Source organism: Motacilla alba, chromosome 2, assembly GCF_015832195.1.
Source record: "Motacilla alba alba isolate MOTALB_02 chromosome 2, Motacilla_alba_V1.0_pri, whole genome shotgun sequence".
Classification (NCBI taxonomy): Eukaryota; Metazoa; Chordata; class Aves; order Passeriformes; family Motacillidae; genus Motacilla; species Motacilla alba.
In genome coordinates, this window is record NC_052017.1 from 3,898,951 (window position 1) to 3,925,172 (window position 26,222).

At 45.9% G+C, this 26,222-nt stretch overlaps 1 protein-coding gene across 1 annotated transcript; it reads right to left on the bottom strand.

Moving 5' to 3' along the window:
* Positions 1-1,144: 1,144 nt before the first annotated feature.
* GARS1 (glycyl-tRNA synthetase 1) lies at positions 1,145-26,222 on the bottom strand. The gene is made up of 17 exons (XM_038129090.1): positions 26,004-26,222; positions 22,600-22,701; positions 19,560-19,662; positions 18,395-18,536; positions 17,659-17,747; positions 16,223-16,299; positions 14,769-14,914; positions 14,127-14,276; positions 12,472-12,634; positions 11,337-11,501; positions 9,014-9,121; positions 8,553-8,698; positions 6,821-6,906; positions 6,224-6,333; positions 4,803-4,896; positions 3,346-3,536; positions 1,145-1,504 (listed from the first exon to the last, which is right to left on the bottom strand). Exons 1-17 carry the CDS (start codon positions 26,142-26,144, stop codon positions 1,379-1,381), a joined length of 2,139 nt encoding a protein of 712 aa, XP_037985018.1. The 5' UTR covers positions 26,145-26,222; the 3' UTR covers positions 1,145-1,378.

A 26,222-nucleotide genomic window follows, 5' to 3' on the forward strand; every position in this document is an offset into this window, starting at 1 on the left:
GTGAGTCCAGAGGAGGCCACAAAGATGCTCCAAGGGCTGGAGCCCCTTTACTGTAGAGAAAAACTGAAACAGCTGGGAGAAGAAAAAGTTCTGGGGACACCTGAGAGCCTCTTCAAGTCCCTAAAGGGGCTCCAGGAGAGCTGGAGAGAGACTTGGGACAAGAGCCTGAGTGACAGGACAAGGGGAATGGCTGAGGGAGTGCAGGTTTAGATGAGATGTTAGGAAGAAATTCTCTCCTGTGAGGGTGGGAAGGCTGACCAGAGAAGCTGTGGCTTCCTCTGGATCTGCCCAAGGCCAGGTTGGAGGGGGCTTGGAGCAGCCTGGGATAGTGAGAGGTGCCCTGCCAATGGCAGAAGGTTGGAATTGCATGATCTTTAATATCCTTTCACACCCCAACCATCCCAGGATCTGTGTTTTCTGACTTCTCTTTAAATGAGTGCTTAAACCCCAGCAAAAACTTGGAGAAACTTCCCAACCCTCTAAAGGGAAGGTTTGTAGCCCAGGGATTTCTCAGTGGGATGAGAATCTGCAAGACAAGGTGTGAGACCTCTCCTACCTGGCTCAGATCAGGAGGGTTTAAGGCTCCCCAAAACCAAGGTCCTCTGACAGCACAGGGCTTTGAACTCCTCCAGTGCCCAGGGAGGTGAAAGGGTGCCTGGATCTTCTCCCACCTGCTCAGGGCAGTCTCTGGTTTCAGCCCTTGCTGCCAGAGGACACTGAATGAAAAAACAACCCTGCCAGCTCTTTGCTGCTCGCTCCCTCAGCCAAGGAAACCAACCGTGTCCAGCAGGAGCAAGAACTGAAACAGGATTTTTCAGCCCCACTCTGTTCTCCCATGTGCAAACGCTCCCAATGCTGCAGAAATACAGGTGTTAAACACCTGCAGCCAAAAATACAGCACTGAACCCATCTCTTGAGGTGGCTGCTTGAGCCACAGTGGAGAAAAGAGGACTGGCACTGGGATCACCACTTCACAAACACAGCCCGTGCACCTGGGACCACCTTCCACCAGAGCCCAGGGTGATCCAAACCCAGAGGAGAGCCTGTGCATGAACCTGTAACACCCACAGCCCTGAGCGGGAGGGCAAAAATGAGAGCAAAAAGGGGCATTTCGAAAGAAAGCACAAGGCTGCAGGAACAGAGAGGCAGGCATATACAATGGTGGTTTTATTTGTAACACCTTCAGCTCAGGCTGCAATTATTTCAGTTTTTAAAGTTAAATCTGATCAGCAATTGAGGAAAAGAAAAAAAATACCCAAATAGTCCCTGTGTGCACAAATAATGCAGCTTTGAATAATACATGGTAAGTTTATTTCATATTAACAGGAACAGTAAAAAGTGGACATTTTTGACAGGATTTTACTTCAGGTCCTTTTCTTTATTCCTCTATTGTGTCCTTTTTGCCAGTCTCTTGTCCCTCAAATTGTGGATACTTTGCCTCAACATCAGCCCAGGTGAGATAACCGTTGGCCAGGTCTCTGATGATGCCGGGAAGTTCAGAGATCTGCAGGAAAAGCCACAAAGACATAAGAAACACAAAGTCACCAAAATCAAGCTGGATATTGGGCAATTTTTACATCAGCAATAGAACAGGTACAAAGTATCTCCTGGAAGATCATTTTTGGGGAGAAAAACATTAATTAGGACACCTTAGATCAATCTGTTATCTGTTATTAGGGTGACAAAGCAAGGTAGTGTTGTGCTACAGTTTGGGAAGGAGAAAAAAACCAACACACACATCCAAAAGATGCTGTAAGCCAGGATTCAGCTAGGCCCTACCTACTATAAGACCAGCACAGAAGAAGCTGCAAGTTGCCTTTTCTTTGCTCCTCACAGCACACTGTCATGGTGCAAAGGATCAGCCAGAAAGCTGAAAATTTGCAGAAATTGAAGGATAGCAAAGTCTCATCTCTGCTGGTTGGCAGTGAGAGGTCACACAGGTGACAGAGAGACAGAAGGGTGCCCCGAGGAACTGGTACTGCCTGTTACAGCTAGCCAAACCCCAGCCAGCTCAGCAGCCTCAGGCACTGCAGGTGCTTCTGTGGAGCTGCAACTCAGCCTCACAGGTGAGCACCATCTCCTCCTGTGCCTGGGGTGAAGGCCAGGGAGAAAAGAGCATCAGGGAGGAAAGAAAAACCTGAAAACCACCCAAGACATCAGATCCACAGCTCTGAGCAGAGGCAGAGCCCACCACAGGGAGGTTTGTGCTATTCTTGTCTGCACTGCAGCCACACTGGCAGAGTGTGCTTAGGGCACACACAGCTTTGGGGCAGTGGTTCATCAGCTCCTGTGGTGCTGCACAGGCAACACCAGCTGCAAGGCAAACCCCAGCATTCTGCCTCTTGGTGCCTGTGGATTACAAGGTGCCCAGCCTTTGAAAGCCAGACACAACCCAGTGAATGCTTTAACTCAGCAGTCTTCTCTTGAAAAGAGCCACTCTGAAGAGCAGTGCAATCAGGCATGGCTTCCAGGTAAGATCAACACCTCTGCATGCATGAAAAACACAACCTTCTGGCTCATTTTATCAGCTGAGCCAGCATCTTCTGTCCGACCTCTATCTGTTCCTGGGGATTTCTACAACAGCTTAATTGCTACAGAGCTGGAGGCAGCTCACACAAGAATTAGTGACAGATCAGAATCAGCAGGGGATATTGTCCCCAAGGCAAAAAGGAGCACCCCTACCTGTGCCAGCCCCCAAGCCCCCGTGTGCTGTACTCAGCACTGGTGAGGGCACACCTCGGGTGCTGTGCCCAGCTCTGGCCCCTCAGCTTGGGAAGGACGTTGAGACGCTCGAGCGCGGCCAGAGGAGGCAACGAGGCTGGAGAGGGGCTGGGAACACAAACCCTGAGAGCAACCACTGAGGGAGCTGGGGGTGCTCAGCCTGGAGAAAAGGAGACTCAGGGCTGCCCTCAGCACTCTCTGCAGCTCCTGAAAGGTGCCTGTGCTCAGCTGGGGCTGGGCTCTTTCTCCAGGCAGCACTGACACAACCAGAGCACACAGCCTCGAGCTGCACCAAGGCAAATACAGGCTGGAGAGCAGGAAAAAGCTTTTCCCAGGAAGAGTGATAAAGTTCTGGAATGGCTGCCCGGGGAGGTGGTGGAGTCACCATCCCTGGGTGTGTTTAACACAGCCTGGATGTGGCACTGGGTGCCAGGGTTGAGTTGAGGTGTTGGGGCTCGGTTGGACTCGATGATCTTGAAGGTCTCTTCCAACCTGGTCATTCTGTGAGTTCTGGGAGTTGTGCAAGTTCTGTGAGCTGTGTGAGTTCTGTGAGTTCTGTCAGTTGTGTGAGTTGTGTGAGCTCTGTGAGCAGTGTGAGCAGTGTGAGCCCTGTGCTGCGCTCACCTCGGCGCGGATCTGGCGCATGGAGTCGCGGTCGCGCAGCGTGGCCGTGTGCGGGGTGCGGTTCACGGTGTCGAAGTCGATGGTGATGCCGAAGGCGATGCCGATCTCGTCCGTGCGGGCGTAGCGCCGGCCGATGGACCCCGCCGCGTCATCCACCTTGTGGGAGATCCCAGTCCTGGTCAGTGCTTCGGCTGCAGGGAATAGAGCAGGGATGGTTACACAGCCCCAGCACAGGCTCCCTGTACCCCTGATGCCTTAAGCTTTAGCTTTTGTATTTTCCAGATTCTGTGCTGCATTAGTGTGTGACTCTGAACTTCACATAAAGTGCTAGCAAGTTCTCCTCACAGTTCAGTCAGACAGAACAATCCTTTTCTAGCCCAGAACCAAGGACACTGTTGCAGCTTCAGGCCCAAAAAGTGCAAACAACAGCAAACTGAGGAGAGCAGACTGGGAGGGTGGGACTGCATCACCTGGAGCTGGAATTGGACAATTAACCTCAATATGGAAATGGACCAAAACTTATAAAAGTGTGAAAACTCGTGACTGAGAGTCCATCTTGGGTGGAGCCATGGCCCATCTCTAGTGCTGCCCAAGGTGTATCCTTTGAAGGTCTTTGAATAAATCCCTACTTTATTCCTTTAACACTCTCCAGCCTCTGTTCCAGGTCAGCCTCTCTAGGCATCACCCCATGAGGCACCACCTGTCCCTGGTGCAAGCAGCATCTCAGAGCCTCAATTTCACTGACAGAATATCCAGTGTTCCATTCTTTGTAGGACCACAGGGTCAAACCCACCCTGCTCTCCCAGCTCTCCACATTGCACTACAACTCTCACTCCAAGAGCAAAGTCACCAAGTTTTTCCCCTTGTCATCAGTGCCATGACTCTGCTTTAACACCAAACCCCAGCCTCAGTGTGCAGGGCACATCCAGAGCAGGGAGACCAAGTCCCAGGCAGAACTGGTGCTGACAGCAAAAGGCACTGTCTGACATGCAACCCCTGTTCCTACCCCTCCTCTGCTCAGTTTTATGGCCCCTATCTTTCCCCATGATGCCCACTACCAGTGGGCAGTTTGACAGAATGGTTGCAGGCTCAGCAGCTCTGGGACAGACTCAATAAATTAGGTGGCCAATAAAAGCAAAGCAAACTTTAACAACAAAACAAAATCCCCCACTGCTCCAGCTTCTCCTAAGCAGTGGGAAAGATTTATTTTTGACACAGAAGGAAAAAAAAGCAATGTCTTTTACACTCCAAACCAACACAGGGATTGTCATGGTGGTGGGTTTTTTGAGCATAGCTGAAGAGTTTGATGGATACCCAAAGCTTGTGGATACTCAGCTGGTTCAGGTCAACAACTCTCCCTGTGCACTCTGGAGAGCCACATGATCCCAATGCTATTTTGAGAGCCCTCTCTTCCCAGTGCACAGCCCCATCAGCCCCAAAGTGCTTAACACACTTACATAAATCCTTGACAAAAGGCATGAATTCCTGATTCTGGCTCAGAGGAAGAACGGAGCACTTGAACGGTGCTACAACAGCTGGGAAGCTGAAGTACTGTGATAAAAAGGAAAAGCACAACTCAATAAATACAAGTTTAGTGGTTGGATCAGACTCTCAGGAGATGAGAATAAGCTCTGACTGAGGCTGGAGGCAGGGTGAGTGTTCCAGGGGAGTCTCTGGCCTGCTCTAGGACATCAGCAGTGACATCTCACACCACTGGAGCAGGACTGGTTTTCTCCAGCCTCCATTCCCCCTTATCTCCTGATAGCTAAATGTTACCTCCCACCAGAATGGGTCTATTAGAGCCCTCCTAAAGAAATTTAACCTCATCTGAATTACAAAAAAATTAAGGGTGGAGGTATCTTTCCAGGAGATTTAGTGCTAGGCACAGTCTAAACCAAACTTCCTGTTTGACACTCCACACACGTGGAGCATATGCAGCAAAAAGGGTTTTAGAACCCTTCACAGACACCCTCAGAAAATAAAAATGTGCCAGAAGTGAGGGACAAACAGTAAGATCTTTCCTGGCAATCAGCAAGGTATAAAAGGGACAGAAGCAATGCATGTGAGATGTACCACAATATAAAGCAGCCCAGGCTACATGGAAAGTAAATGGGTACTAGAAGGAAGGTAACTCCAATATTTTATACTCAGGAGCAGTTTGGGATTCCAAGTCAGCTCTGTCCTAACTCTGGGTTCCTGAACCTTGTTCCCCCAGTGATAAATGTACCACATCCTCACTTTGTGGCACTCAGAGACACAAAGAAGCACTTTTTAAATGTTATATTTCTTTTTTATGAACACAGTCCAGGAGCCAGGAACAACGAGCAGGAAGCAGCACCAAGTTTCCAGCCAGCCTCTCATGTGCCACCAGCAATGGCACAGAGCACCACACCTGGGCACTGGCTGGAGGAAGCTGTGTTTGAAACACACACTTTCCTCTGGCCCTTGCTACAACAAAGCTTCAGGCCAAAGTTTTTGGGGTGTCCAGAACCAGAGAAGGCTGAATTTCACAGGGGACTGAGCAAACAGTCTATTGTCCCCCCTGCTGCACAGAAGTATGATTCCAGGAAAAGCAGCAGCAAGAAAGGAAATGAAACACTGAAGATATGCCTTCCTCTGAGCAATGGAACACTGTCAAGTGTGGATCCAGAGGAGAAATTCCTCACCCCCTTGCCAGGAATCCAGCAGGAGCCTCATGCACACATGAGCAGAATGCTCTCATGTGAAAATGACATGTACTCTGGCAAAACCAGCAATGCCACACCCCAGCTGGGCTTTCCCATCTCTGCTGGGCATTGTGCAGTGCTCTTGTAGCCCTGTCCCTGGATGCCAGGGGAGGGCAGGTGCCTGCAGCTGGCCCAGCCTCAGGGGCACTCACCGTCCTCTGCTCGTCTCCTTCCCGGATGCGGAATGTGTGCTCGAACACTGTGTACATGATCCTGCCAATGCCAAACGAGGGCTCAATGACATTTGGGATGATTTCTTCCACTGGAACACAAAGTAACACACATCACCATTAAAAACGTGTCTAGACAAGAAAAAGATATGGTTGCTGATGCTGTCTTTCTGCTTTCTGGCTTTCTGGTTACGTGTAGATGAGTACATGGAATAAAAGATTAAACATTTCTGCTCTAAATACAAATACCTGAAATAGAGATTTGGACTTAGCTCATGTACAGGACTTATTTAGGCTGCAGAAAACAACTCAGGGCCCTTTCTCTGGCTTCTCTAAGGAACTAAATCCATGCATTTTGGAAAAAGTTTCCTTCTAGCTCCCTTTCCTGTATCAGGACAAAAGCTCTGTGGAGATGCAGTCACTGACTTTCCAAAAGCCTTCCCACTCTTAAATTTCAAGGAAATTACATTTGGCATTTTTCCTATGCTGTGTTACAATATTAACAAGACAATGCTACCAATAAAGTTCATACTCAAAGTGTATCCTGATGATGATCAAACAACAAAGAATGAAATTTACCATGTAATGTTTTCTGAAATCTCTTCACAGTAACCATGTCCTTTGTTAATAGAAAAGTTTTCCCTTCGGTTTCAACAGTGAATTCCCTGCAAAGGAAAAAGAAGTCATTTAAAAGCTACAGCAATAAACAAACAAGTTTTATTTCCTTAACTGTACACTTGATTGACTCTGAGAGTGGGATGATAGAAGCCAGGGAAAACCCCAGAGATGAAAGAAACATGTAGCATACCCATTAAAAGAAATTTGCATTAATAATAAAATTACTACATGTACATTAAAAGCAACCATTTTCATAATCACAGTGAACTTTGCTGTGGCTAACAGCCTGAAGCAAAGTCAATTGGGAAATTCTCCGGATGAAGCCTACACACCAAAGAGATAAAGGGAGGCACACAAAACAGGCACTGGACTATCAATAAAACCAGGGAGATTGCTTATAACTCATCTACTGAACCATTTCAGGCAGATTCTGGATGGATTAAATTTCTTCTCTGCAATAATTTCTCTGCCCATTTTGAGTGCTACTGTTTTTTTCTACACTCTCACATTCATACAGATGTGAAAGAAATAAGAGATTCATAGAGATGTGAAAGAAATTTTATCTCAGGGGAAGAAAGAAAGAAAGATGTGTTACTTCTGTAGGATAATCATTTATGCTACACCTTGGACCATCTCAAGCAGGAAATTAGGTTTATTTTTTTGTTATTGCACCATTAGCTTTCCCCTAACACAGACAGCTGCTGGCCTGCTTCAGCCAAATCTGACACCTGTAAAGATTTCTCATATTTTCAGTTGTTAGGAAGGCAGGTCAAAGAAAATCATACAAATTCCTGCCACAGTAAATTAAAGGCTGTAACAGGTCCTAAAGCAGCTCACTAAACACTGGAGGATACTCAGGCAAGTTTTGCTTCTCATTTAACTACTTTGTTCCATCGGTCACAGAATTATTTTAATAAAGTTTTAAGTCAATCCTGGTCCACTCTCAAACCAGAGCGGGGAAGCTGGTAGACAATTCCCATTTCACTGAACCCTTTCTCTTCTGGGATGATCCTACTAAAGCCAGCAGCTCATTCCCACACAGACAAATATTTATGTCCATTCACCCCGAGATATGTTGATGGGTGACCAGCAATTAAGGGTGGAGGTGTCTTTTCAGGAGATTTAGTGCTAGGCACAGTCTAAACCAAACTTCCCATTTGACACTCCACACACGTGGAGCATATGCAGCAAAAAGGGTTTTAGAACCCTTCACAGACACCCTCAGAAAATAAAAATGTGCCAGAAGTGAGGGACAAACAGTAAGATCTTTCCTGGCAATCAGCAAGGTATAAAAGGGACAGAAGCAATGCATGTGAGATGTACCACAATATAAAGCAGCCCAGGCTACATGGAAAGTAAATGGGTACTAGAAGGAAGGTAACTCCAGTATTTTATACTTCAGGAGCAGTTTGGGATTCCAAGTCAGCTCTGTCCTAACTCTGGGCTCCTGAACCTTGCTCCCCCAGTCATAAATATACTACATTCTCTGACAGCCAGAGACACAAAGAAGCACTTTTAAAATTTTTTTTTTTAATGAACCAGCAATGCCTGGTGAGAGCACTCAAACATCTCAGCTGACCCACACAGCCTGCTCTCACAAGGAAACTGGTTTCAAGTGGCTCAAATAAATGCAGCAGCCCTTTGGGGCCCACAGCAGGGTGTCAGAGGAAGGTACCACACACACAGAGCTCACCCTTTCTCGTTGAGCAGCTGCTCCATCTCGCTGATGTAGCACTCATCACACATGGAAAGGTATTCCATCACCACCTTGGCATCCTTCTTGTAAGCTTTGCCAATGGCTCCCTTATTTGCCTCAAACTGAACAATGTTGACTGTTCTGTACAAGGCTGTTAAGGAGCTTGTGAGGACAGAAAGCAGGGCCTGGGTCCTTCATTATGTCAAAGGTAATTGCTACACAACACAAAGACATCTCCTCCACTACTGGATGAAGGAACTTCCCTCCAAGAGAGGAAAGGAGTAACAGATGCTCAATTTTTTCCAGGTCACTTCCCAAAGTCATGCTGGCCTGTAGTTATAGGTTTCCCTGTTAAATATACAGATGTAACTTGAAATAGAGCTGTGCAGACGTCCAAGGCATCTCCCTGTCCAATCCCTTTCCACTTGAGGAGAAGCTGGTTTATTCTGAAAGGATATAGGTTCTTTGAGATGCTTCTCAGCTATGAGAGGAACTTTGGTGGCACGGGCATGGCAGGAAAGGTCATAGCAGGAACGATCAGCACAGCCAACGATCTCAATCCAACCCTGAAAAAACAAAACTGGAAGCTTTCACCAACTCACTTTTTTGTGCACTTAACCATCAAATATGTTTATTCACCCTTAAGCCCTCCCTGCTCTCATGACTGTTTTTTCTACATAATTAGCTCTGTTACAATAAGCAGCCCTCCCTCACCACTTGCTCCCTCATTTGAGTGATTCCATTTGTTTCCAGAGGAAACAATCAGTCATCTACCCAGTGCCTGTGTTCAGGGCCAGCTTTTCCACATGGCTTGGCAGAGCACAGCCCTGTGCCAACAGCTCGGGCTGGGGCCAGAGCACACAGCCCTATCACTCACATGTCACAGGCACACAAGGCATCATGTCCTCAGAGCTTTATTTGGCCGTGGGACACACAGCAGGCAATCAACCACACTGGAATGGCCAAAAGCCTGGCTTAGGAGCTGCTACAACACAGATCACATCTAAGGGAAGCTCTTAATTCAGTATTTCAGCACGTATGGCAAGGAGGAATCTCAGAACACCGGTCACACTGGATTGGTGAAGCAGCAAATACAACCTCCCTCTGGATTTCCTAACAGGGAATCCCATGTAAGACAAGGCTCAGCAGCTGCTTCCCACTCACTGTCACACCAGTGTGAGATGTACAGGCAGCCAGATGTTGTGTGGTTTTCCAAGCTGGAGTGATATAGCAGGGTGTCAGAAAAGGTATGTCAACAGAAAAAAATCCCTGTGCTTGACAATCGTGGTGTTTCAGGGTATTTTGGAGGATTTTTACAAAAATTTGGCTATTAAGGTGTTACAGCTACTTCTCAGAAAACACAGAATACAGGTTTATGTGGTGGTTCAACCTGGAGAAGAGAAGGCTCTTCCAGTGCCTAAAGGGGCTCTAAGAACTGGAGAGGGACTTTGGACAAGGACACAGAGTGACAGCACAAGGGAGAATGGCTCTAAACTGAAAGATGGCAGGTTTAGATTGGACATTAATAAGAAATTCTTCCCTGTGAGGGTGCTGAGGCCCTGGCACAGGGTACCCAGAGAAGCTGTGGCTGCCCCTGGATCCCTGGAAGTTCAAGGCAGGTTGGATGGGACTTGGAGTAACCTGGGATAGTGGAAGGTGTCCCTGCCCATGGGAGGTGGGTTGGATCTTTAAATCCTTTAACCCACACCATTGTATGCAGTAAATTTATAGAATGGATTTTAAGCTACTCAGACCACTTCCCTTCTTACAACTGAGTGCTGCAAACATTTTTTTTATCAGACTTAAGGAACAAACCAAAGCACGGTCCAGCTCCCAGCATGCCCCTTTCACACCCCTGGGATTGCTGTGCTCACTCCTGGGTTAGGCTGTTGGACACCCTGCTCTGTGAGCACTGTCCTGATCATCATGACAAGGCTTGCAAAGTTGAATAATCTTACTTACATGGTGTGGCCAACACCATGTGCAGTTTTGGGCTGGCTGGAAAGATAGGCTGTGAACTTGTGGAGGTCAACTATGGACATTCAGAGGAAGCCACTCCTTCAGGTCTTTTCTATATGAAGACAAATCATTCATCTAAGCTGCAGAAGGTTTGGTTTTTTCCTAATCTTCAGTTTGGTAGAATTTTACTGGCTGCTATTCCTCTAATGTGCTATAACAAAACATCACTATTGATGAGTCTAAATCCAACCAACAATACATGAGGGGGAAAAAAGGCACTCAAAAAGGCTTGAATGAAAAAGCTCTTAATGACTCAGCAGGAAGATGATAACAAATCCTTGAGGAATTTTTCTTCCAGTACCAGCTGTCTGAACAGGCAGGAGTGAACTCATTTCTCACAGCATGGAAGAGGGAAAGGAAGAGCAAGCATTCAAGCAGGAAGCAATCTGCCCTGGAATAACACCTCCAGCAAAACAAATCCTTCCACACTGCTTTTACAGAGGTTACAGTCTTTGGAAAGCACCAGAACTCAGTTCCCTTTAACTCCAGATGAAATCTGACCAGTGAAGTCTCCCCAGGCTACTTCATGCTCCAGCAAAGGAGCCTGGACCTACCAAAGCAGCATGAACAGTTCATAAACTTTGTGCAGGCAGCTGAGCTGCCCCTTGGTCCTGGATTCAGAATATTTCAACTGCACTATGTGTGTTCAGACACACGTGGAGCCAGACAGATGCATCAGACCCACAGCCCTAACTTAAAAAAGCCAGAAATGAACCAGATCTGACAGGGGTTCCCCTTGCTGTTTGCACTTTGCCCACTTACATAGGAGGTTTTGGACTCTGCATCCCAGCAGTCACAGGCATAATGAGCCATCTCATTCTCCATGTGCTGTCGGAAGCGCAGCTTCTCTGGGGATACGCCGACCTTGGTGAGGAAGAGGTAGATTCTGCCGATGAAGTAACCGAGGACAGAGTTATTGATCACACCCTGCAGGGAGAAAAAGCAGGAAGAAAACACCCATGTGAATTCCTAAGGAAGCGAAGTCATGATTTGTTGAACTTCTGCAGGCAACCTGGCATGTTACAGGTAGAACTTGTGGTTAAGTTCTGTCTCTCCTGAAGCTGTTACATCTCTTCAAATTCACCTCGTGCCACTGGCACCATCTCCATCTGATCCAACAGTGAGTTACTGTCACTCCAGGACTCATCACCCATTGGCTCTGAGGATCACCTACTTGTAAATACCCCAGTGAATGCAGCAGTGCACTCGCTGGCATTACAACAGCTGCACCCTGCAGTTCACAGCTGCAATACAACAGAGGGGTGGTGTTCTTTTTATTTTTTTGGCTCTTGTTTTTGGGATTTTTTGCTTTGTTTATGTTTTTTAAATGCAGTGTTTTGGTGGTTTTGGGGTTTTTTTTACATATGGGGGTTGGAGGAAATGGGGAGAGGGAGGTTGGTAAATCAACTCATTCATAATTAGATTAATCAGGTAGTGAGTGATTCACCTAATTATGCAAGCCATGCAGTCATGGGGATCAGCAGCTGAATATGAGATTCCCAGATACTGCTTATATTAATATTCCTAATTATCCCTCTTCACTAGCTAAATGTGAAGTTCACTTTCCAACCCCTATCCCTGCACTACCTGCACTCTTCTGGTAGAAGAGGCCAGGCCTAGATCTCAGTCTCACTGATTCACTGAAGAGAAACTTCCCATAAATCTGGGAGCAAACCCCAGCTGGCACCAACACAACAGAAACTTTGTGTAAGCCCAGTGATCTGTGCCCTCAGTCCTGGATTCAGAATATTTCAACTGCACTACGTGTGCTCAGACTTACACAGGACTGGACAGACACATCAGACAGAGCCCTAATTTTAAAAAGGCAGTTTGTAACTTAGCCCTGAGAGCAATATTGCAAGGAGCAAGCTGGGTGAGGCTGCAGGAGGAAGGTTACCTGCTGGACAGCGTCTCCCAGGCGCATGACGTGCGCAGACTGCCCGCTGACTTGCGCCTTGGCCGAGTACAGGAGGATGTTGAGATCCGCCACGTTCTGAAACTTGGGGTGGTTTTTCTCACTGGGGTCCACAAAGTGCTCAATTTCTGCCATGGTGAATTCCCTAGTGAGAACAAACACACACACATTAAATATTTTATGCATTTGACCCTGATAAACCATTGTGCTTCAGCCTCTCACAGCAAGCCAGTAATTTAAAATCCTATGCAGACCCAGCCAAGACAATGGGCAGACTGCAACATGAACCAGTCTCATCACTGGATTTAGTTTCATCTTCAAATTCCTAACAAAACATTCTACAGATCTAGAGCTCTCCAGACCACTGTTAACGCCATGGTGAATCAGAGCAGAGAACACCACCTTTGGAAGTACTTCCAGAAGTTCTCCAGAGTTTTTCCAGACTGCTTTGATGCCCATATTAGAAGCAGTTGTCCCTTACAAGGTCTGCTGATTAAATCAGTAGCTTTAACTCATGTCAGAGGTGCCAAAAATAACCAGGTGAGGTGGTAATTTCCTGAAGATAATGATACTGCTGCACGCAGCAATGGCATGAATTCTGTTTCAAGAACTTGTCTTTAATATATCTTTACTCAGAGATTGATTCTGAGCTTTCTTGCTTGAAATCACTTTCCACTGAATTAGCTCGTTATCAACAACCTTTAAAAAAGCTCTAGGTAATCATTAACTGTAAATCACAGCCATCAGGGTGTAATTTGCTGTGATTGCATAATAACAGTCTCCAATAAATGTGCCACAAGCATATCATTTATATTTGACTGAAGATGATTTCAATGAGAGAAGTTCTCATTTCCAGATGAGCAAGACAGAACAGGAAGACTGAGGAAATTCCTGGTTCCTTCTGTGCTAAGGATGCCATGGCCTCTCAGTGACATTTATGGCACCACAAAATAATCAATTACCAAGTTTACAACATGTACTGCCTGTGCATGGGAGCCCTCGTTCCAAATCATATGGAAGAGAGTTCCAATTAGCATAGATCAGTTTAAATACAGAGATTATCCCTAGTGAAAGGCAATAATCACTTTTATCCAGAGACAGAACCGCAAGTAATTCCCAATAACCCTGAGCTTTCCAGCTTGACTGATCTTGCAACACAAACACTGGTCCTGAGTCAGGTTATCCCCCAACTTCCTCTCTGGAGCAAGCTGTAGAGCTGCAGAATCTGCAGGACTGAACAAGGAAATATTGCTGCAAGGTCAAGCACATTTTGATTTCAGTTTCAAAGCAAATTGCACAAACATAATTAAACAAGCAAAGCCCTGTAGAGAACACAGCTACCTCAGACATGATTCTTTTAGACTATGATGGAAGCCAAATTCTGTCAGTGAAACTGAGTCTATCTCCAATACAATACCTATTCCAGAGATTCTGCTTCTCACAAGCCAATCTTAGAATCCTGTACTTAAAACCTAAACTGTGAATTCATCTGTAGAGCCTGAGGCTCACCAGGCACAAAATCAGGATTCCTCTGGGAGAAAGCACAAAAGTGAAACAATGCTGCACAGACCCTGGAACCAAAGAAGACACTCCCTGCTCCCAGGTGCCCTCCTGCTGAAAGAGGAAGTTGGCAGTACCTCACTCTGATAAGGCCGGAGCGGGGTGAGATTTCATTCCTGAAGGAATTTCCAATCTGGGCAGCAGCAAAAGGCAATTTGCCTTGGTTAAACTCCAGCAGACGTTTGAAGTTGAGGAATATTCCCTGTGCAGTTTCTGGCCTCAGATAGCTGAAAAGAGATGGGGGAGAGGAAAAATCGGGAAGATTAAAGAGTGGGGAAAGCAGGGAGAAAGCCACAGTTGTTACAAAACTCACAGGTGAAAATTTTTCTCTTGAGACCTTTAATTCCAGACAAAAAAATATGCAATTAAGCAATAGACTGAAGGGGAAAAAACTTCACCTTCTTCCTCAAACATCCTGAAGTAGGTTTTCTACAGCCATGAAGTCACTGACAATTGGAGACCAGCATTAACTGTCTTATGAAAACTACTCTGACCAGCAAGGGCACAGTTGGGATCTGCATTTTGGATGATTTAAGTATTTTCATGATTGTACAACAGCCCCTTGTTTCTCCTGCCTTTCCCCAAGACTCCAAGGAATGCTAACCAGCTACAGGAGGCTGCGACTGAGAGGCAGGGGAAGGCTACTCCAGAGATTTCATTTTTATTCCAAATGATCTGTAAAGCAAGGAGAGTGTGAGCAGAATGAAATCAGCACCTACCCAGGCATATTTCCTCCAGGCCCAATGGAGGTCTTGAACATCAGATTGAAAGAAACAGGAGGGGACAGGTCATTCCCAGTGACAGGGGACTTCACATTGTAGTTCACAAAGAGATCTGCAAGCTCTTGCTGGCCATAATTGTCCAACTAATACCAAAACACAAGAGAATTATTTTAATTACTAGACAAGATAACAGGAATGAATGTCCTCTATCTTTTACTGAGTGTGATCTACAGCTCTGAATCACCTGCCCAAAATATTCCCTTCTAACCTAAATTTTCAAGCAAGCTGAAGTTCGAACCAGTGACAGAAGAATACACTTTGCACATTTGCAAACCCATTTTAGTAATAGGTCTGGGATTTAGTCATACCACAGGAGGTCTGAGCTTAAGAGTGGGTGTAAAGCACAAGAAAAGTCATTGGGACTGCACCACCACCCACCAGAACAGACTCTTTTGAACAGATTCAGCTAAAACATGGGGAGCTCTGTGCTGGAAGCCAAAAAAAAAAATACAGCAATGAGAGAAAAGAAAGCTAAAATTTCTGCAGGGCTTTGTTTGCATTAATTTCTTTTTCTTCTGCTGCTTGAAACACAATATTCAAGCCATGCATTAGATGCCCTTTCAGAGCTGTTCTGCATTTCTAGTTGTCATGATCTTTGATATATCAGGAAAAGAAATCCAAACACAGGATATAAAAATACTCTATTAATAGAGAAATTTCCCTAAAGGATGATAAAAGTTCAGTGTTGTAGTGTGGAAAACCTAATGACAGCTGTTCAGTGATGCGAAACACTGACAAAAAAAGTTTCTCTTTCTGGAAGGAAACATTCATTCAATGCCTGGCTTTGGAAGCATTTATCCTAGAAGTCATGAGAACAAATATTAAAAACAAAGAAAACCAAAAAAAAATTAACGGCAAATGTTTGTACAGTTCAGGAATGTCAGACTGAACACCAACTATTCTCATGGTAAACACAGGAAAAATCTTTGTGGGGTGCCAGAGGAACAGATCTCCAGTGCTTCAAAGCACTGAGACAATTTCAGAACAAAGCAAATCAGTGCTCAGCTGACTCAAAGAAACCCTGACAAAACTTGTGATCCACCTCTGTTCCTTTGTATGACAATCCTACAAAAGGGATTAACAAATGTAAAAGCTTTTTGCCAAGGTATGAAGTGAAACAGAGCAAACCAACTCCAAGACTGAGCTTCAGCCCTACCAACCCAACACTCAAGAGATTCATTAATGTAACAGCAGAAACTCTCCAAAACAGTGAGGGAGATGTGATCCACCAGCAAGCTCAGAGTATTTATTAACAATTTAATTGTCTGTATTTGAGAGGATCTCTGGGGTAAAGACTTCTGAGCATCTTCAGGAACAGAAAAGGGCCATCGCCTTGGATTCTATCACACACCCCTCTCCCTGAAGCAGCCATCACCCTGTACAGCACCCACCTGTGTTAGAACATTTTCCATTTCTGCCTTTTTCTCTGCTGTGCACTTCTTGTCAGACATCAGTTTCTGCAGGTGAGCTGGAAGAAAAGTTGGTCATGAGTTTAGACTGCAACTCCACCACTGACCCCAGTATAAAACAGCTCAGGAGGATCCCTCAGCATGACGTCCACAACTTGTCCTGACAGTGTCCACCAGGGTAATTCCAGTCAAGTCCTCAGGGCAGTGGTGATGTACAGTTCACTGTACTGGAGAGCCACAGGGGAAAACAACACATTCTTATCCAGTTCCTTTCCTATATTATGTCTCTAAACCCAAGCAGTCCTTTGTAGTCCTTTTCTTGCTTTCTATTATACAGACAAGAAATTAAATCTAGTCTGATCCCAAGCAGCAAGGCTGATTTTGTTCTCAGAGGCAGGTCCAGAGCTGGTACAGTGGGGCTGGACTGCATTCCACGTTACAGCAAAACATCCTCCCTGACACACAAAGGCACACAGTGAAGCCAAGACTTCCCACTCTTGTTTGAAAAAAGCAATTTGACTTTTTAGTCAGTAACAGCTCAGTTTGGCAGTAACAGCAGGTGGCTGTTCACAGGGAGGGGCTGCTGAACACAGGGACACACTGGTTTGATGAGGCTGCTCAGCAAAGGAGGCAGAGGTTGGATTGGCTTCTTTTGAGTTGTTTTTTTTTTTTTTGACAAAAGAAATTCTTAATGAATATCATGAAAACTGCTTTAATGCCAATATAGATTGTTCTGCATACTTGAATTTAAAGGAAAAGGGTCAAAAACCAGAGAGCACCACTCACTGAAGCAGAGTGGAGCAATCCTTCCATTCACATTGGAGCTATACCTGAGAAAGTTTTCAAACATGCTTCTTATTTCTGGGATTCCTTCCTGTGACTTTCTTGGTTCGTTTTTCCAAACAAATTTTAATAACCAGGAAGAAGTGTGAGGACTTTGCAAATCAAAGAAATGCCTGAAGTCTATTTCTAAGCTACACATAAAAGTCATCCACTGCCATGTAATTGACCTCTCAGAGGAAAAACATACTCTGACCTCTCACAGCAACAATAAATTGTTTCTCAGTACTTAAAAAAGAAACAGAAATTCAAGAAAACTAAGACCAGAATGCACTGGAGTACAAGAATCTTGTTATACAGGGAATCCTTGTCTTAGACAACACAGTAATCTTCCATACCCTGATGACACTGGGTTTTACAAAAAGGGACACAACTGTGTTTTCACCAGTGATCCTGAACCTCACTTAAGACACAAACAGAACCTATGGGATTTTTGGTGTGGTATGAATAATTACTGCAAACACAAGTATGAAAGACTGGCCACACCAGCAGGCTTTCCTTGAGAAAGATTCTCTTTTCCAGTGCTTGTACCACTGCAAGAAATCCCCAGGCCCACCCAGCTTGGAACAAAATCAAACCTTTTAAGAGATGATCGGCACGAAAACATTCCCCGTTTTTCACGTCTTTCACCATGAAGTCAGCAAACTTGTCTACGTGGCCAGAAGTCCTAGAAGAGATGACACAAAACAAGCAATGTGACAGCTGCCATCAGACAGCCCCAGGTCTGTGTGATCCCAGTGGACAGACCTTGATGAAAGTGAAATCCTTCAAAAACTGCAGGCTCACTCCTGCTTCAGATCACAGAGTCATGTTAAGCAGCATCATCCCTCAGAAAATATCATCTGTAGGAAGTATCAATGCATCTAAATCTTGTATTTGTGTCATGAAGATGACACTTAATGCCTTCAGGAACGGCATCATGATCAAAACTAGACATAGCTGCAGTAGTGAGGAGTAACCAGTAATTGAGGTGGAGATATTCCCAGTATTTTATATCTCAGCTGCATGAAAGCTTATGTCCTTTTCCGTGTCTTCTTAATCTTTTAGGAAAAGGAATAATGAGAATTTCTTACCTAATGGGACTGCTAGGAGGCTTTGAACTCTCAAATGTGAGTGCCACAGCTTTCCTTGTCTTAGGGAACAACAGCTTCTCACACTGACCTGTGCACTGGAACCTAATTATGGTATGAAACTGGGTGACCCAGCCTCAAGATCTCTGTGGATAATTTTACAGAACACTGTAAAAAGCACCTGTGACCAGAAATTACATGCTGCAGGTATAAAAATTAAAAAAAAAAAAAGACCCATATTTACTTTAGAACTGGCTCAGGTGTGAGCATGGTGCAGTCAATCTCCAGGATTTGCTCTTCCTGAATAAAGTGATGTCTCCATGCTTGGATGATGTTGTTCTTCAAAGCACACCCAACAGGCCCAAAGTCATACAGACCACTGACTCCTGCAAAGAGGAACAGGTTAAAAGAAGTGTGAAATTGTACAAAGCTGCACTGTTTGGAGGAGATGTCTTCCCTTCTCAGCATTTCCATCAGCTGGTTTCATTTTATAAGCATGAAGCACAGTTCAGCTGCACAGCGCTGAGGCACCAGGTAGTGACAGTATCTTAAACTGATAAACTCCTGCCACCAGAACTCTAAAAACCACATTCCCTCTACCAATGGATTCTGTTTTGTGGAACATTTTGTGGGAGCAATCTATGTGAAGGAGGACTCTGAAGTGATCGTTCACGAGCTGAAGCAGTGTTATTGTCAGCAATAAATAACACACATCTGCAAATGACCAGTGTGGCTACAAAGATTAAAAAAAAAAAAAAGCCAATAAAACAACTCAGAGTGTTTAATTTAGTATCTAAGGTGAAAGAGCAGTAACCACAGAGGCACTGTGCTGCCTTCCTGAGATGCTCATATCAGCCATCTGAAGAGGTTTATAGCCACATTTATTCACCTGTGCCATAAAGTTCATTGGCAAAGTTCACTGAGGGAACAGGTTCTAAAGTTCACAGTGGGTTTGAGCATTATTGGTCTCCTTGTGGGCCATTCATTTAAAAGCTGGATCCCATGATCTTTGTGAGTCCCTTCCAGCTCAGAATATTCTGTGATTAATTTGCCAAGAGATGAATGGTTATAAACAAGCTGATGATCTCCTTAAGCTCCAAACACCCTACCCTTAGCAAAGAAGCCATCTTCTTCCAATGTAATCCTCAGGACATGCATCCTAAAGTCCACTCATTTCCATTCAGAGAGCAGAAGACAAAAATTGAGCCCCATCCCAACCAAAACACTTCAGGAAGGAGGAATATTTGAAAGGTTTACAGACTCAAGCAGGAAAATTTAAGCAAACTTTAAAAAAAAAATCTTGCATGCCACATTAATATAGCATTGCTAGAGTGCAGCATTTCACCCAGCTAGAAAAACCAGAACATTAGCCTAAAGGGATTAGAATGTACATTTCTTCAAACCCATACCTCCATAAATAGAAAAGGCTTGGTCATAGAAAAACCTCCTCTTGAGAGTGTCTTCCATCTTAACTCTGTCCACGATGTCATCTTTGGGCTGTAAGGCCAGCTCCTGTAATTCAGGCAAAACAAAACCAGTTAATAGCTCCTGATTCTGGCAGGAGGAGAAATCCTCTTCACTCACCACTGTGAGCCAAAAGCCTGCAAAGACCTCTTTGAAGAAAAGGTATGCTGTCAACATCCTCATTTTCCAAAGAGGAATCTTCCCACTGAGATTCAAGTGCTCAATTATGAACATCCTTGTCTGAACGCAGCATCATTTCAGACACTTGAGGTGGACTCATGACCTAACCTTCCCTGAGCTATCCTCAGCTTCACAATCACTGCAAAAAATGCCAATAATGCCAATTTCCAAACCAATTCTGACCTCCTTTCCTCTCCTGACTATGAAAAGAGCTTTAAGTGACCATCTCAGACTGCACACATCTAACTCTTAGCATACACAAACCCTTCAGTAAGGTGTTCCTCACATGAAAGAATTCTGACTATGAAGATTACAAGCACCATCATCCTCATGCTCTGCCAAATGGATGATTTTAGGTATTTGTGCATGAAAAATCTATTTGTAAAATTTTTTTCAGCACTCAGAAAACTTGGGAGTGCCTTAATACCCTGACAAGATACTGTGACAATATTTAAGAGCAGACTCACTACTTTATCTGAAAACCTGTAATTTTTGCAATCCAATCCATTAGTGAGGTCAACACTTAAATATTTCCTTCAAGGCAGCTGTTTTGATCATTAAGGCAGAGTTAAGCTCAGAAGTGCCATAAATTCAGATCCTCAGACTATCTGTCTCAGACTATCATTTTGAAAAGCCTTTGGGTAACAAAAAAGTATTGTGTGTCCATGTATTTCAAATTTCCCCTTTTCTATCATCTATAACAACAAATAAATGTGGTCTAATTTTAAAAGCACTGTACTCTGTGTACTCAGCTGCTCCACCCTGCCCAAAGCTTCAAATTCAGAGCTGCTCTGGCATCTTCAGGTAGGAAACACAGGCTTTGAAAACCACCACTGCTGCCTTCCCCCAAAGGTGGAAGAGACTGTGATCCTTGCTGGGAACAGCATCAGGAGAGAGTCACTCCCAGTACTGGAGTGCTGCACTCCCAAGGGCAGATGCTGCATTTGCAAGGTCAGCCTTGCACTGACAGCCCACACAAATTGTGTAAGTGCTAAGAAACCTCCCCACTGCATCCTACAGGCACCCTCCAACACAGAGGTGGGGCTCACAGGGATACCAGAACTGCAAACCTACCTAGTGACATCCACAGGGAAACTGGGACCCCCTCACCTGCCTGCTGACATCCACAGGGACTCCAGGACTCCAAACCTGCCTGCTGATATTCACAGAAGCACCAAGACTCCAAACCTGCCTGCTGACATCCACAGTGACACCAGGACCCCTCAACTGCTGGCTGACATCCACAGGGACACCAGGACTCCAAACCTACCTGGTGACATCCACAGGGACTGCTCCAAACCTGATATTCATCCACACATCCACAGTGACACCAGGACCCCTCAACTGCTGGCTGACATCCAAGGGACACCAGGACTGCCTGCTGACATCCCAGGGACTCCAGGACCCCTCACCTGCCTGCTGACATCCACAGGAGCACCAGGACTCACCTGCCTGCTGACATTCACAGGAGCACCAGGACTCCAAACCTGCCTGCTGACATCCACAGGGACACCAGGACCCCTCACCTGCCGGCTGACATCCACAGGGACACCAGGACCCCTCACCTGCCTGCTGACATCCACAGGGACACCAGGACCCCTCACCTGCCTGGCTGACATCCACAGGGACACCAGGACCCCTCACCTGCCTGCTGACATCCACAGGGACACCAGGACCCCTCACCTGCCTGGTGACATCCACAGGGACACCAGGACCCCTCACCTGCCTGCTGACATCCCCCCAGGCTTCTGAGGGTTGGTACACGAAACTGGGAATACACCTAGATAGTATTTCCTGCAGGATGACCTAGTTATCAATGCAGGTTTCATGCAATGGTTTCAAAGCCCAGTCCCTATGCTGAATACTCAGTAAAAATGACATTTTCTTGGGTTCAGTGTATGTAAACAGGCAGCCACAAGGCCAGACCTGGCAGAGAGCAGCACCTGGTCATCCCACGTGACCCTGCAGGACAAACAGGGTCAATGGGTTTCAGGTCAGGTGAACTCACATTCTCACAGACAACTGTAAGAAGTGCTGTATTTACTCATTAATTAATTTATTTTTAAGAGTACCACCCAGGCACAACTACGATCATGTTTACATGAAACAGAAATTAGAAAGAACCTGGGTGAATCTGCACAAGTGACTGTTTTTAAGCTTCAAGAGTTTCTTTTTGTTGTTTCAGTCTGGGAAGGGGAGGGAAGCTCACAGGATAAGAAAGTGTATTTTACTTCTTTATGGATCTGAAGACAACAAACTTCAAGTTCCATCATTTAATTGGCACAAAGACTTCAGAGCTTGGCTGTACTGAAAAAAGGGGATACAATTTCACCTCTAAGGCTGAGAAGAACTACAGGTGATTTGAAACATCTACAAAAACTTTGTTACTGTAGCAAAATGGGTGGTTTCCAAAGAAACACATGCTATGACAGTCAGGGAATTTCAATGCACAAAGAATCTGAAAATTCACCACAGTGAACAGCATGTGCTCTCACTCTGCACACGAAAAACCTATATAGCAAACAAAGATTAGTGAATTTCAGCTTTGATTACTGGGCAACCTGAACTCATATGTATTTGTTTCCACACTGATTTAATGCTAACAGAAATTAGTGTAACAGGTAAAGAAAGAAATTGCCACTAGCTGGAAACCTGTAAAAACTGTTTCAGAAGTGATTCAGTCTAGGACTGAATCTAGGACTGAATTTGGACTGTTTAGACCAAACCTGCAATAAAGAATTAAGAAGAGATTTCAAGGCTTTTCAGACAAAATTGTGGAGCTCAGAATTTCATTTCCAGACTCACCTTTGCTTCTAGGACCCTCTTCCGAGCTTTGAGCTCTGCTACAGCTCTGTCTATGTCCACCTGGGGAGCTTTCTCTTCCTTCAGCTTCCTCACCAGCTCTCCCTAGGGCAAAAAGAACATTACAGATTCATTCTTTGCCACAGATGAGATCTCTTTCTTCCAGCTCCCCTGGCAATCCAAAAGATTTCTGTCCAGCCTGCACACAGGTCTCCAGAGGCTGCAAGAGAGAAACACACTTTTAAGAGTTAGCAGAGTAGACTTCATTAGGGAAACTCAACCACCCCACACAACTGTTAAATCACAGAGCTGCTATTCAATCTCCATGTGGAATTATATTCCTCTATGTACATCACATTTCCACAAATTCCTGGTTTCTGTCTTTGAGGATGCACTAAGTGGATTCTCAGATGGTGAACACAGGCTTTGTGCTCTCCATCTCCTTCTAGAAGGCTTCTCTTCCTTCCACCCCATCCCTTTTCTTCAAAGCCTATGACCATTTCAGACTTCTTTTCCTCTGTTCTACCTGATCAAAACTGGCCAGTAAGGACACAAATTTTCAGAAGAAAGTCTCACAGAAGACAGATATTTGCAGCCCAACGTATAAGCAAAGAAAACGTCGCATTTTGAGTGAAAATTGTTATTATTTTTAAAACCTGCTCTATAACTTTGAGATACAACAAAGTCAACAACAAAATAAAAATACCCTTTAAAAAAAAAAAAAAACCCAAAGCCTAAATATTTCAGAGCAGCAAAACCCTGCTTATAGGAGGTCTCTCAAACCACCATCACCTTGTTACAAAAATTCCACAGAGGTCTCTCTGCATTGTGGGGATGATTCTCCCCTTTCAGCCCAGGGAAATCTCAATCCCTACACACACACCCAAAAGGGCTCTTCTATGAACATGATCCTCAGCTGTCAAGCCCTGTTTGCTCCTGGAGATAAATGAACTAAAAGTCTTCCTTTGAGTCCAGTCTTCTTCACCAAAACCAAGATCTAGCTTGAATTACTGAGAAGGACAAAGGTGCTGGAGGAAAAGGCACAGAGATGTCAAAGCTGCCCCAAGTGGGATGTTCTAAAAATGGGATACTCCAAGGTCAGCATTTTTCTTGCATCTTGCATATCTTGAGGAAAAAAAAAAAAAAAAGAAAAGAAAAAAAACCCACAATCTGCAGAGATTACAACATTTCCACAATACCAGTTTTTCTTCCTAAATTCTGAACTTTCCTGACAAAAACATTACAGGTAACTGAGAAAGCAAGGAGAAGAGAATACACAGATTGCCATTCTGTAATCAGATTAGAAAAGATAAAAGTGCCCCAGAGACTGAGGGGTTCAAAAGCACATTTTATTAATAAAAGGATGTCTCCAAGGACTGCATTAAAACACACACAAGGAGAAGAAGGAAAAAAAGAAGGAAGAATAAGAATCCTGTCAGGATTAATCCCATCAGCTACACGAACAGAACAAATCTACTGTTTCCTTCCTGTTAACTACTTAAACAAAAACGTGAAAGTTTCACTCCGGGCCTGAGGGCTGCAACTGCCATTCCTGGGTAACGTGGCAGAGGGAGGGATCTGATCTGGTGTTTTTCTCTTTTGAAGTAGGGAGTCCAAATTGCCTTTGTTGAGCCAGGGGGGTCGGTAGTGGAAAAACATCAAGGCAGCAGCAAAGCAGCTCCTGCTGACTCAACAGAGCCCTCACCCAACAGAGCATCCAAAAGCAGCACACAGCAACTCTTTGTCTTGACCTATAAGTAAGAGTGCTCAGACATACGCAAGGAGAAGGGGAAAAAAAAACCCAACAAACACAACTGAAGCAAATAATTATGCCTGCTGACAGGACTCAATCTAATTAAAGCTCCGATCTCCAGCCCTGCCCAAGAGGAGGAGTGTACAGCAGCACTCGATGTGGCAAATTTTGCTGCAGCTTTGTCCCACAGACCAGCAAAGCACGGAGGGATCCACCCCTGGATCACGGCAGCTTATTGCATCAGGCACTGCTGCAGGAAGATAGGCTGCTCCCTCTCCATAGGCTGAGTCCCTGAGGTTTAATTAAACCACTTCTCCTGGAGCTGCCAGACACAGACTCCTGCATCCAGAGGCATCAACCACCCTGATCTTTGTTATCCCCTCCCTCTCCTCCTGTGCAAATATCTCCGGGAATTACTACAGCCAGTTGTACAACACAATATGTGTGGCCCCAGCTGGACTATTGTTTATTTTTCCCTCGGTGCCTCACACCTCAGTTTCAACCCCTGAAAAGAAGGGGTGCCTTGGTATTCAGAGGCAAATGACAGCACCCAGGACTTTAAACTAAATAAATTGGCTGGTTCTAGAGATCATTACTTTATTTACAAGCAGCTCTCTTGCCAAGGCATTATGCTGTACAGTGATTCATAATAAAAACTCACTGAAGTGCTGGCATAATTAGAGGGCCATAAATCCACTCATTTAATGGGGAAACACACGCACAAATCTGCGAATACAAGGGACACACGCATAGCTCTGTGTGCAGCTAAGGAGAATAATATGGATTATGCCACTTAAAGGAGGCACACGGGGGACACACAGGCACAGGTCTGGCAGGTGCTGAAGAGAAGAGAAGGAGCTCCACAAGGTCCATTACCGTACGCAGCCAGAGTGCCAAGGTTTATTTAGGAAACGAAAAGACAACCAAATCCTTCTCAGGTAAGAAGGATGAGAAAGGTAAAAGGAGGGAGATGGGAAGACAATGCCATGCAGCCCCAGCTTAAAGGACACATCACCCACCTAGATTAATCACAATGATGAAATGGAAAATATGCAAAGGAATTACCATCCCTTACTGCATCAGGCAAATATGCAACTCCAAATGAACGTCATTTACCTCCGAGACCCGGCACAAACTCAGCTCTAAGGGGACATCACGGCGTGACCCCGAAGGGACGAGGGGGCTCCTTTACAGGGAGACACGAGCAGGGGCCTAAGGCAGGGCACAGCCAGCCCGGGAGGGGACAGACACCCAGGTAGGCTGACGCAAAGCCCCAGCCCTGCCAGGCGGCTCCGGCACCGCGGCGAGGGCACAGAGCCATGAGGGGAACCCCACACGCGGCACCCTCCCGCACCGCCCGTGCCCGAGGGACCGCCCCGCACCCGCGGACCAGCGCTGGGCAGGGACCCCCGCGACACCCATGGGGACACCCATGGGGACACCCATGGGGACACCCATGGGGACACCTACAGGGACACGCGGGGGCCCCTCCAGGCCGCGCACTGCCCGGAGCCAGAGCCGCCGCAGAGCCCGGGGGGGATGCGCCAAGACCCCTCAGCAGGGCGGGCAATCCCCGGGGGGGCCGGGGGCACCTCCCACAGCCCGCCCGACCCCCGGGTGACACCCCCGAGCCCCTCGGGCCGGGCCGCGTTACCTGCTGCCGCACCGCGGTCCGGAGCGGCGCCAGCAGCGCCTCGGCCTGCGGGCCGTCCATGGCGGGGGGGGCGGCGGCGGAGCGGAGCGGGCGGGCGAGGCGGCGCAGCAGGGCGGGCAGGACGCTACGGGGAAGCGGCATGAGGAGGAGGAGGAGAAGGAGGGGGAGCGGGCGGAGCAGCGCCCGCCCCCCGCATGATGAAATCGCGGCCGGGGTAAA

Excerpts from the sequence above, each read along its gene's own strand:
- GARS1 (XM_038129090.1), bottom strand. The coding sequence starts at position 26,144 with ATGCCGCTTCCCCGTAGCGTCCTGCCCGCCCTGCTGCGCCGCCTCGCC. Across the intron at positions 3,537-4,802 it reads GCCTTTTGTCAAGGATTTAT|CCGAAGCACTGACCAGGACT; the intron begins GTAAGTGTGTTA and ends TATTCCCTGCAG. Across the intron at positions 1,505-3,345 it reads TGCGCCAGATCCGCGCCGAG|ATCTCTGAACTTCCCGGCAT; the intron begins GTGAGCGCAGCA and ends CTTTTCCTGCAG.